Source organism: Mastacembelus armatus, chromosome 11 (genome assembly GCF_900324485.2).
Source record: "Mastacembelus armatus chromosome 11, fMasArm1.2, whole genome shotgun sequence".
NCBI lineage: Eukaryota > Metazoa > Chordata > Actinopteri > Synbranchiformes > Mastacembelidae > Mastacembelus > Mastacembelus armatus.
In genome coordinates this window covers 22,301,119-22,313,252 of record NC_046643.1, presented here as the reverse complement: position 1 = coordinate 22,313,252, position 12,134 = coordinate 22,301,119, and the positions used below count along the sequence as shown (strand labels likewise).

At 45.2% G+C, this 12,134-nt stretch overlaps 2 protein-coding genes, 1 long non-coding RNA gene and 1 gene segment (V, D, J or C); 1 reads left to right on the top strand and 3 right to left on the bottom strand.

Annotated features, from left to right (window-relative positions):
• Positions 1 to 792: 792 nt before the first annotated feature.
• Positions 793 to 2,919, bottom strand: LOC113126153 (zinc finger protein 32-like). Its single transcript, XM_026300026.1, has 2 exons — positions 2,498 to 2,919; positions 793 to 1,915 (listed from the first exon to the last, which is right to left on the bottom strand). The coding sequence occupies exons 1-2, from the start codon at positions 2,736 to 2,738 to the stop codon at positions 1,062 to 1,064; spliced, it is 1,095 nt and encodes a 364-aa protein (XP_026155811.1). The 5' UTR covers positions 2,739 to 2,919; the 3' UTR covers positions 793 to 1,061.
• An 845-nt stretch (positions 2,920 to 3,764) lies between these two features.
• On the top strand, positions 3,765 to 5,338 carry LOC113126631 (uncharacterized). Its single transcript, XM_026300755.1, has 3 exons — positions 3,765 to 3,825; positions 4,200 to 4,529; positions 4,697 to 5,338. The coding sequence occupies exons 1-3, from the start codon at positions 3,765 to 3,767 to the stop codon at positions 4,999 to 5,001; spliced, it is 696 nt and encodes a 231-aa protein (XP_026156540.1). The 3' UTR covers positions 5,002 to 5,338.
• A 2,806-nt stretch (positions 5,339 to 8,144) lies between these two features.
• On the bottom strand, positions 8,145 to 9,503 carry LOC113126694 (uncharacterized). The gene is made up of 2 exons (XR_003295324.1): positions 9,145 to 9,503; positions 8,145 to 9,015 (listed from the first exon to the last, which is right to left on the bottom strand). It is a non-coding gene; the product is annotated as an uncharacterized LOC113126694 (long non-coding RNA).
• Positions 9,504 to 9,625: 122 nt separating this feature from the next.
• Positions 9,626 to 11,984, bottom strand: LOC113126636 (Ig kappa chain V region 3547-like). The segment is given in 5 exon segments: positions 9,626 to 9,850; positions 9,937 to 10,284; positions 10,388 to 10,468; positions 11,334 to 11,389; positions 11,491 to 11,984. Coding segments are annotated over 3 exon segments (417 nt in total).
• Between the last annotated feature and the right edge of the window lie 150 nt (positions 11,985 to 12,134).

Below are 12,134 nucleotides of genomic sequence, written 5' to 3'. Positions count from 1 at the left end.
ATCTGTCTTTATGCGAAGTGTCTCAGCTTTTATCAGACGTATCAATTACAGTGATATATTGATTATTGTTGTGGTCAGTGCTGTTCAGGACTGCACTGTGTTCACAGGTGAATATTAGGAACACCTGCAGAGTCCACCATGTCAGAGTCTGAGCTGCTGCTGCTGCTGACCAGCTGAGAAGAGCTCGGCCTCCTGCAGCTGTTCCAGCTGTGGGCGTCACATTCTGGGCCCTGAGACTGACTGATGGAAGGACTCTGCCCCAGTGAGGACAGGGGACATGGCAAAACCCTTCAGCTCAGCGTCCATAGTTCAGTTTGATGCTTCAGTACTGGACTTACAAAGATCAGGATTCACTAAAAGTCTGATGCACTATGTCTCAGTTAGATTTGTTTCAGAGCAAATGATAAAAAACAAAGAACAGCTTCAGGATTTTAAACAGGCTTTGAAGTTTGTAAATGAGCCCTGTGGAAAGTCCATTTCCAATAAACCCAATAAAATACATCAAACGACTGGAAAGCACTTCACGTCCTCTGTAGTTCTGGTTCCTGATTGTCAGTTTGTTTTGTATCAAACCTTCAATGAAGCAGAACAAACGAACTGAAACAAACTTTGAAATTGAACTTTTAACAGAGCAGGACTAATCAAGAAACTGATAAGGTTTAACAATAAAATACTGTTTATAGGATTTGTCAAGAAAACTATAATAATTTCTTTTTATGCTTTAACAGGCCAATTTATTTGTATCATGTTCTGCCTCGTTTTATCGTCAAAGGGCAACACAGACACAAAAGGTCATTTTCTAAGATGTTTAATTTCTCTGCATCTAATTTCAAACACCAGACATTTAACGTCTTGACTGACTGTCCTAAAATTATCTTGGCCTGTCCGAACAAATCTGTGAACACACCTGATACCAGGAGCACTTTGTTCCAGATCCGCTCAGGTACTGGATATACTGACACACAGACCTGAGGCCAAAGACTGAGCAGAATCTGGACCTGACCCGGGTCCTCGGTCAGATCTCGATTCCTGAATTTGAAATGTTCCATGTTTCCAGGCAGTCAGGGGGGGTTGACGAGGGCAGAGCTCAGGCCTCTCCTCTGACAGGGGTGTTTGTAGAAGCAGGACAGCTGGCTGAAGCGCCGGTCGCACACAGAGCACCAGTACGGCTTCTCGCCGGTGTGCGTCCGAAGGTGCACCGTCAGGTTTCCCTTCTCCACGAAGCCGTGGCCGCAGTACATGCAGGTGAACGGCTTTTCCCCCGTGTGGCTGCGGACGTGCCGCACCAGCGTCGCCCTCCTCCCGAAGCTCTTACCGCAGACGGTGCAGCCGTAGGGTCGCTCCCCCGAGTGGATCCTCATGTGCATCCTCAGGTTCCCCTGCAGGGTGAAGCTCTGACCGCAGACGCTGCAGCGGAACAACGTTTCTCTGTGAACTCTGAGGTGCAGTTTCAGGATCTCGCCACACTCCAGATGTTTCCCGCACACGCCGCAGTCTCTCACATGTGTCAAGGTGTGAGTGAGCAGATACTTCCTCCTCTGGAAAGACTCGCCACACACTTTACAGCTAAACACCGGGGGAAGCTGAGGGACCAGCGCGTGTTCCTGCGACAGGTCGGTGGAGATCCTCACCTCTTTACCTGAACTCTGACCTTCTGTCTGCCCCGTCTCCTCCGGTTTCCACAGTCCTGCAGCCTCTTCCCAGTACTCTCCAGTGTCCTCAGTCTTGGAGCACTCTACACCACCTGCTGGATCACAGCCTGAGGCTCCACAGTCCTCACCACCACCTTCAATTTTAACCCGAGCAGCCGAGTCGCCCACAACCATCTCATCCACACCCCCGGCCTGGTCCAGTTGGACGCACAGGGTCTGGTCTCCAGGGCAGTTTTTTATGCAGGAGGTGGTCTGCAGAGAGTCTGAAGGGAGGCAGAGGACAAAAAAAAAAACTGGATTATTAAAGTATTGATCTCTGGATAGAAGTAAATCAGAACCATCTCTAAGGCGCCTGCAGGTGCCTGAGAGTGAAGTTTGACATGTTAAAGGTCAGTTTGGGGTCAAACGTGTTCACAGCAAACACATTCACAAACTGTCTCATCTTCATCGTGGGCTGTTTAGTACGTCCACAATAATTATACCCAAAGTGCTGCAGTCAAATATCATCTCAGTATACAAGTACTACCTGTACTTGGAGTATCAAAGTACAAGTACTCAGAGGAGCTGGTGATTTATCTGCAGGGATCAGATTCTTCTGATTTTAATAGAAAATAACGTGATAATTTGCTGCTTTTATTCATTAGAGTGTGATGAATTACTGCAGTACTGGAGCAGGAATATGAAGTATTGTCACATGGAAATACTCAAGCAAAGTACAACTACCTTAACACTGAAGTGGCTCTACTGCAGTACAGGTCTGATGTTAGTAATTCAGTCGTTTTACTCTTTAAAATGAAGTAAACTAAGTGAATATTTCTCCACCGAGAGCGGCGGCATGAACCGACCTGCTGCCCGGGTCCACTTCGCCTCCCCGGGCCCCAGACTGTCCAGCTGGCGCTGCTGGCGGTCGATCTGCTCCCGGTACCGGGCCATGGTTTTCCCGACCAGCCGCAGGATGTCGTCCACCGCCGCCGTCAGCCGCTCGTTGACGAACATCCGCAAGGTCTCCATCTCTGACAGCGGGCGGCCCGGAGGGTCCGGACCGGGACCCGCCGCCGCTCCGGGACGGATCTGGTCCGCGGACATGTTTATTTCACTTTTCAGCTGATATGAAACGTTTTTCTCTGGAAAAACAAAAAAGACTTGCCGTTAAAATCGACGGCACCGAGACAGACACCGGCAGAAAAACGCGATAACAGTGAAAACACCGATTTTAAAAAATAAAACGCTTAAGTTTTCGGTTTAAAGTAAAAAGGAAGTAAACAAAGCTCCGACACGAAAATGTGTCGGAGAAAAACAACTTCTTCTCTTCAAAGGTTCCGGGAGACAGAAACGGGTTTCTAAGAATAACATGCGGTGAAAAATACTTTCATATAAACACAATACGACTTTAAAAGATAGAAAACATTAGAATAATAATTATTAATATAGTAACTGGTCAGCAGCATTTAATGTGACAGCTGCTTGAGACAGAACAGCAGTTAAGTACTATAAACCTGTATAGGGAAAGTTTTATAGTTGGACTATACAACACAATAAATGATAATTAAGACGATTTGAAAATCCCACTTAAGGAAAAGTACATTATAAAAGGCCAAATGCAAAGTAAAGGAGTGACTGCACCTTAAAATGTGTCCTGTGAGTTAAAACACATGAGCCAACAGTGACACTGGGTCTGAATTGCACTAATAAGGAACAATCATATTGTGTGTAAGCAAAAATATTTATCTAATTCTTAGGTAATTTTATTTATTTATCATTTTACAAGTTCCAGATAAATCTCCATTCACTGCAGCAAGTGAACAGATGAGCTGCAATAACTTTAACAAACCACCAGATGTTGCTGTGTTTTAGTTTGAAGCTTCTTTTCTTCTGTCAAAATGAAAAAAGACCATCAGCTCAACGAAGTTTCATCCTCCCATCACTGGATGAAACTCATTTTCATGTTTCACTTCCCTCTGAGCTCATGAACCATTGCAACAGTCAGGTTTCAGTACTGTGAAAAATCTGTGTTTGCATATGTGTCCTGCCTCTGTGCTCCAGACGTTAAGAGGCCAGTGTTGATCAGTGGCCGTCCAGGCCTTTCAGAGCCACCCACACGCCGGCAGCACCATGATGATGATGAGGATGTCTCTGACTCTACTGCTGGCCACCCTGGGGCTCCTGGTTCAGGGTGAGACTCTCTTCTGAAAACTTTGCTTCAGGATGCAGCCAGGTTCACCACAATGATGTTCTGCTCTGATGGAGAAACGCTGACACGAGCAGCACTGAGCTTCTTCCATTTAATGTCCATGTTAAAGAAATGATCCTCTTCTGTTTGGCTGATGATCGTCTTTCGCCGTCTTTGGCTGCATGTGCTGTCCTGGGTGCAGCCCGTGTTGGGTTCTTGTATAATCTAAAACATGTTTTCCACAAAGACCGAGGAGAATCTGTTCTTTAAAGAGAACCACCTGAGGCTGCTTTAGGTCTCTGGTGGTTCTGGTTCTCTGTGATGCGGGCTCAGCTGCATTTCTGTCCTCTAACCTGACCCGTGTCTCCTGTCCTCAGGATGCTGTGCGGCCCAGAGGGTCCTGCCGCCGGGCCCGGTGGACGCGGTTCTAGGGAAAGATGTGACTTTCCAAACGCTGGTGAACAAACCAGTTTACGCCTTCATAATCTGGAATTTCAATAACGGAAACGAGCAGATTAACGTTGCTGCTGCGAGTAGCACAGGTGTGAAGGTGAACGGCCCTTACGTGGACAGGGTGTCCATGAACCGGACCACCGGGTACCTGACTCTGAAGGCCGTGAAGACGGAGGACAGCGGCATTTACGGAATCAGCATAATCTCACCTGACGGGACCACCCAGACTGCAGAGATACAGCTCCGAGTCCTGAGTGAGTCCGTCCCTTTATAACACAGTTAATAAACACCTGAGATTGTTTGAGAATCTGTGTCGAATTGATCTGTATCTGAAATGATCCTCTTCTGTTAGGATGATGATCGTCTTTCTCCAAGCTGGACTGGTCTCATTAAGCCTTCTCCTCTTTTTCATGTTTTCCAGGTTCATCAGGACAAATCACCCTGACTCAGTCTCCTGGATCTCAGTCTGTTGTTCCAGGACAGACTGTCAGCATCAGATGTAAAGCTAGTTCAGGTGTTGGCAGCTCACTCCACTGGTACCGTCAGAAACCTGGAGACGCTCCTAAACTCCTGATTTATAAAGCTACAAACCGTCAGTCTGGAGTTTCTGATCGTTTCAGTGGAAGTGGATCTGGGACTGACTTCACTCTGACCATCAGTAGAGTTCAGGCTGAAGATGCAGGAGTTTATTACTGTCAGCAGGGTTACAGCTCGTTCACACAGTGAAACAACGTTGTACAAAAACCTCCCTCAGCTGCAGAGGAACTGATCTGACTCCACAGCTGCACTGAAACTCAAAACAACAGACAAAGAACTGGAGGACACTACAGTCAGCAAGTGACTTATTTATTATTTAACTACTTTATATTAAAGACAATCAGTCAACAGAAAATTATCTCATAAATAGATGAAACATTTCAGTCATGACTGAACTACAGACTGTCTACATGTTTTTTAATTGTTCATGTATTTGTTGGGATTGCTGTGCAAAGCAGCAATCCCAAGATATGTTCTTCGTTTTTTCTCTTTCTTTTTATTCCGCCGTTTTTCGGTCGCTATCTAGTCCTACACCGTTCGACGTAGAAACGTCATTCAAACACCGTCGCGTGCAGCTCGATGAGGAGATGGGTGCTTCTACTTTTTTCAGCGATATCTTTCACAATTTCCGAAATATTCCAGGTTTTGTCGGAATTTTTTCCCATAGGAATGAATGGAGAGAACGTTAAAATCCCCTTTCAACTTTGTCCTCTTTGAGCCTTAACTGTGTCAGCATACTTTCAGCTAGAAACACCATTCGACCTTTAAACGGGTCAGAAGGCATTAATCTATAAGTCTTGTATACAGCTTTTTGATATCTATTACGGTTTTTCTTTAATGGCAGTTTAAGTTTTATGGTTTTTTTAGGAAATTTCTGAATTTTACATTGGTGTGTATGGGAGAGGGCTAGAGCGTGTGACGTCACCGCTAGAGCGGGAGAAGCTGTTACGTTTATTGAAAATTTTTCTCTCTAACTCGCCGTCACGGCCACAATTTTGACTCTTCATACACCATTTTCTCAAAAGTAGTAGAGATTTTTGTCCTCTTTCAGGCAATGCTTTTCTTATTTTCATAGGACCTACGGTTTTTCCGCAACGTGGCCAAACAGGCAGAGAGTGACGGCTCAATCTCTCATTCACTCCCATTCTAAAACAGCCGTAGCGTTTTGGGGGAAAACACAAATGAAGGCTGTTTCTAACTCGCTACGAATCCTTCATTTTTTGGAATATCTTCACAAAAAGCGGATCAGTCTCTTCGTTGAAGCCTCCTGGTTCTGTTAGTGAAAGAATTATTTCGATAGGTCTTATAGTTTTTCTGTAGTCCTCCGTTGTGTGAGGTGAAGTTTTGTTAGATTCTGCTTCACTCAGCGTGCTAACTGCTGCGTCAGTCCCCCTCCCACTCTGGGCTTAGGTCACCATAGTAACAGCTCAAAACAAAGTGGCTGTCTGTGCTTCGTACCTGTGGACGTACATTACTCGTATTGATTTTATTTGGAATACACATGGCTATGAAATGACGTATATTCCTTAATACTAACCAAAATGTGTGTAACAATCATGGTAACGTTAAGTGAGGAGCTTTGCTCAGTTTTCAGTTAAGTTATAGTTGACGATCTGCTAGCAAGGAACAGCCCTTCTTATTGCTTCATTGGCAGCTCGTTACGTGTGTGTGTGTGTGTGTGTGTGTGTTCACAGATACTTGACGTGAACATCGGAGCACATTGACTGGCGTATTGTGAATTTTCATTAGGCGATTAAGAAACGTTATATTTCCTTTAATCTCATCCCGTATTGCCAGCGCTAGCTTGCAGCACTTGCTTCCTGCCCGAGAGCGAGAGAGCTAGCGATTGCTGCAGGGACAAATTTAGACTATATGCACCTTATTATTTTGGTTTGTGTGAAGATAACATACCAGAAGGGATTGGAATTATCATTTGTCATTAACAGGTACAAGAAAAATCTGTTTTTTTCAAAGAAAACAACTAGGTTCAGGTGAGAAAGTGACAGTCAGGTAGTGTCATTTTGACCTCACTTTCTCACCTGAACCTAGTTGTTTTCTTTGAAAAAAAAATCTATCTTTAATGTAAACATAAAACTGAATTTTCTTTTATCTGTTAATGACAAATGATAATTCCAATCCCTTCTGGTATGTTATCTTCACACAAACTAGGGATGCTCACACTGTTAACTAGTCTTAACTGAACCATTCCCCCTGGATGCCTGCCCCTCTCCCCTGCTCTCTCCCACACCCCCCCGTGAACACTTCCAGGACCCTCCAGGGCCCACTGCTTCCCCCTGGAGGCTAGCTGCTCTCCCATGCTCTCTCCCACACCTCCGCTGCACACTTCCAGGACCCTCCAGGGCCCACTGCTTCCCCCTGGGGCCCCGCAGCTCACTGCCCCAGGCCCCACTCTACTCTTCCAGGACCCTCCGGAGCCCACAGCTTCCCTCTGGAGGCTAGCTCCTCTCCCATGCTCTCTCCCACACCTGTGCTGCACACTTCCAGGACCCAATGCCTAAGTCCAGATTCTTGTATAAGGTTCCAAGAGTCTCCTGCAGCACTTTGTCCTTTCAAAATAACAGCCCCGAAATAGCATTTTCTCAATAGAAAAGCCCTGAAATAGCAACTCAATATTAAAACGGACGTTGGTTATTGGCATACAGCTTCAGGCACCAGGTGAGGCCATTTTCCATGTCAGCCATGGTTTTTGACATGGTCAGACTTTCACAATAAAAGTCTACAATTATTTATAGGAAGATATCACATGTTTGTAAAGTATGAGAAATATTAAAAAATAAAGTCCAGATTCTTTTGTGAGTTCCCATGAGTCTCCTGTAGCTCTTTGTCCTTTCAAAATAAAAGCCTGTTTATAGCATTTTCTCAAAATAAAAGCACCCTCACTACAGTCGGTATTTCTCAATTATCGCAATCGGTCGATTCAAAACGTCCTTCGGCGACGCGGTCTGCCTCGAGCTTTTCGCGGCGATCGGCAATCCCAACGCAATTTCTTCAGAAATTGCATCGTCTAGTTATTTATATGGTTTGATGTCCAACAGAGTGACGTGTTTCCCTTCAAACCAACAGAGAAGAAAAAGTATTATTTTTGTAATTTTTCTCATGATGTTGCTTCTGTGTTTGGATATCTGGATTAGAGACTCAGGGCTTTTATTTCGGAAAGGAAGTGTAGCATATATGTGGGCTAATCTCCAGATTAGATGATTAACCTATTAACGAATGCTAGCACTTGCTTATGGCAGGCTAGGGATACCAGAAGACTTAGTTCGGCTCAGGGAGCTGTGGTGAAGTAAATGATGACACAAAGAGGAAATTGATTAGTGATGGGACCTTATACTGAGGGTGAGACTGACAAAACAACAACACCAACATATAACAATATAAACCCCAGGCTATATACAATCTGCAGATTTGGGTTGGAGCTGGTTTCAGGGTAGATGAAGCAGTTGGAAATACACTTCACTATTTAGGTCCCAGTTCACAACAAAGCAATAAGTTGACCAACATAATTACAGAAATTATACAGTAACAACATTCACAATTGCACAGGACCTTGTACCCAGACAGATGATGAGTCTGCACCACAAACGGCACCTGGTCAGTAACAACTCGTACACACTACACACATGCACCACACAGAACAGTGCAGACCATGTGTCCTTCAGTGCCTGCAAACTGTCCATGGGATGTGACTTGTCCAAGGCCGAGGAGCAGCTTCAGTGGAAATGTGTGGCTGTGAGTGAGTTAGTGAGGGGACCAGGGCTGAAACAGCCTCCTACCAGACCCACAGGAGGACGGGGTCAAACTGGAGAACTCCAGGCTGCTTGTAGCTCGCCATCAGGTTTGTTTAACCCCAAACAGGAGTGTGTCTGACCCGTATCCAGTATGAACCAGTGACACGGCTCTCCACAGCATCACAGTCCCTCAGTACCATGACATGTTTAAACCAAGCAATAACAATGAAGAGCAAAGTGCTGGGTTGGTATTAAAGTCATCAAAACACAACAGAATAATTCCTAGAGATTATTGGTGTCAATAGAAACTCACTGATGCTAACACTGATGCTAGTAGCAACATGCTAACACTGATGCTAGTAGCAACATGCTAACACCAATGACACAAACAGACTCACCAATTCCAGTTGATAAACAGGCACCGAACGGCTCCTACAGCGGCGGTAGCTGGTTGCTAAGAGCATAGAATAGCAGGTTTAAGTTTACAGTGAATTTAACACTGAACCAAAGAGGAAATAAGCCTTTGTTTGTTTATTGGTTTGTTTGTCTGTTTGTTTGTTTGTTTGTTTGTTTGCGAACATACGTGTTGCAGTTCTCCCGTAGCTTTCCCCTCGCGCTATTGAAGGGAGAACCGGAAACACCTTGTGATTCCAGCTGCAACGAACGTGATTGGCTGGCCGAGTCACGACTCTCAGCCATGCCACGTTGATGTAGTGGTGCGTTCAGGGACTCATGGGTGTGAAAGAATACTAACCAAGGCGGGTTTGGACCTGGGTTAGAGAAGACCATCATAGTGTTTGTTGTCAGCTCTGATTTTTATATCTTTAAATAACTTGACAAAGTGATGATTCTATCCACACATACCACATACAGCAGTCGGTTTCTTTCTTTACTACAGATCACAATTTTTATCTGTAAACACTGTCAGTATAATTGCAGAACTGTGTGTTAATGTTAAAATAACCTAATCAGTAAATAACACACAGGGAAACAGAACTGATTTGATGATCTGATCTTTATTAGTCTGGAAACTTTGACACAATCACCGTTAGAGAAAACTAGCAAACATATCTGGAAGGAAGAAAAAAAAATAGAAAGAGATTTTCAGAGTAAAACCAGAATCAGAGTAAAACCAGAATCAGAGTCCCAGTGAATCAGGTCAGGAGTAGGAACACTGGTCACCCCTCAGTGTCTCTGTGACCGGACACTGGGAGCCCTGGGTGGTCTCAGAAGTCGCAGAGCCCACCTTCCTCCACTGGTCTGCAGGGAGCCTCAGGGTGCTGCTCCCCCTAGGAGACACCAATCAGCTTAGAGAACAAGTAGCACACAGCTGTCAATCAAACAGCACACACCTGCATCAAACAGTTGAACTTACTTTGAACCTCCACTCTGGTTCCTGCACCGAATGTGAACACCCCCTTACTGTTGATGTAGTGATAACTCTGACAGTAATAATCTGCTTCATCTTCAGCCTGGACTCCACTGATGGCCAGAGTGAAGTCAGAGTTTGATCCACGGCCTTCAAAACGACCTGGAGTCCCTGATGCTCGACGATTTCCCCAGTAAATGAGCGGATTAGGACTTTCTCCATCTCTCTGTTGGTACCAGGATAAACGATCTGAATTATCCACATCCTGGCTGGTCTTACAGCTGATGGTGACGGTTTCTCCCAGAGCAGACCTCACTACTCCAGGCTGAGTCACTGTGACCCGGCCTCTGGATTCTGAGGACACAGAGACAAAAACATAACGCAGCTTCATGGTTTTGTCGGCTTCATTTCACAGCGATGTTCACAGAGGAGAGGAGTTGGATTCTCTGGACTTTACCTGTGAAGCAGCAGCAGAGGAGAGTCCAGATGAGGACGGAGATCAGAGTCATGTTTTTGATGAGGAGGATTTCTGTGGCTTCTGTTGTCATGAAGGACAGCTGTCAGTCATCCAGTGTTCAACTCTCAGGACTATAAACTGTCCCAGAGCACTGGAGCATGGTGCTGCTGATGCAAAGTGGCTCTCTATGGAAATGTTCTGACTGAGTCTAACAGGGACTTGGATCACTCTGATCAGGCTGATTATTAATGGATCAATCATTTTATCACAGTATTGATTAGAAATGTGTCATATTGATGTTTATGTGGATTTGTTTTGTGAATTTTTTTCAGAAATGTTTGTTTCAAATGTTTTGAATGATTTAACAGATGAATTAATTTGGGTGTTTTCTGGAGCTCAGTTTTAGTTTAAGTTTATAACAGCAGCTGTGTTTTACAGACTGTTTTTGTTGACTTTGTTTCAGACTCAGAGAGCCGTGTCTCTGCACTGAGAGGTTTTTGTATGACGCCTCAGTCACTTTGTGTCACTGTGCACAGTGAAAAATGGCCGTACAAAAACCTCGAGTCAGACTGAACAGAAACTGAACTGACTGCTGGAGCTGGAAACTACTGCAGAGACTGATACAGTTCACTCAAGACACATGCTGTTAAAATCAAAATTTAACAAAAACAGGTCCAGTGATCTAAAATTCTTATTGCCATCAATAGAAACATACTTATGCTAATCCTGATGCTAAAGGTAATGCTAATACAGGTGCTAACACAGGTTCTAACACTGACGCTAATAGTAATGCTAATTCTGATACTAACACTGACGCTAGTAGCAACATGCTAACACTGACGCTAACACTGATGCTAGTAGCAACATGCTAACACTGACGCTAACACTGATGCTAGTAGCAACATGCTCACGCTAATGCTAACACCAATGACACAAACAGACTCACCAATTCCAGTTGATAAACAGGCACCGAACGGCTCCTACAGCGGCGGTAGCTGGTTGCTAAGAGCATAGAATAGCAGGTTTAAGTTTACAGTGAATTTAACACTGAACCAAAGAGAAAACAAGCCTTTCTTTGTTTGTTTGTTTGTTTGCGTACATACCTGTTGCAGTTCTCCCGTAGCTTTCCCCTTGCGCTATTGAAGGGAGAACCGGAAACACCTTGTGATTCCAGCTGCAACGAAGGCGATTGGCTGGCCGAGTCACGACTCTCAGCCATGCCACGTCGATGTAGTGGTACGTTCAGGGACTCATGGGTGTGAAAGAATACTAACCAAGGCGGGTTTTGACACGTCAGCTGCTTCGGGAGTCCCACAAGCCAACCAAGCTCGGTAGGACTCCTTCTTTAGCCTGACGGCATCCCTTACCTCCGGTGTCCACCACCGAGTTCGGGGATTTCTGCCACGACAGGCACCCGAAACCTTATGGCCACAGCTCCTAGCCGCCGCGTTGACAATGGAGGTGGAAAACATAGTCCATTCGGACTCAATGTCCCCAGCCTCAGAGTGAAGTCGATTCCATTTCCCTCCCCCAGGATCTGGTAGAAGCTCTCTCGGAGGTGTGAGCTAAAGACTCCTCTGACAGCGGGTTCGGCCAAACATTCCCAACAGACCCATAGGCCGAAACAACAGTGAGAGACCTATCCCCGACCCGAAGGCGCAGGGAAACCACCCTTTCACTCTGGGGGGAAAACTCCAACATGTGGCGGCTAAGCTGGGGAGCTATGAGGGACACTACCTGACTGCAT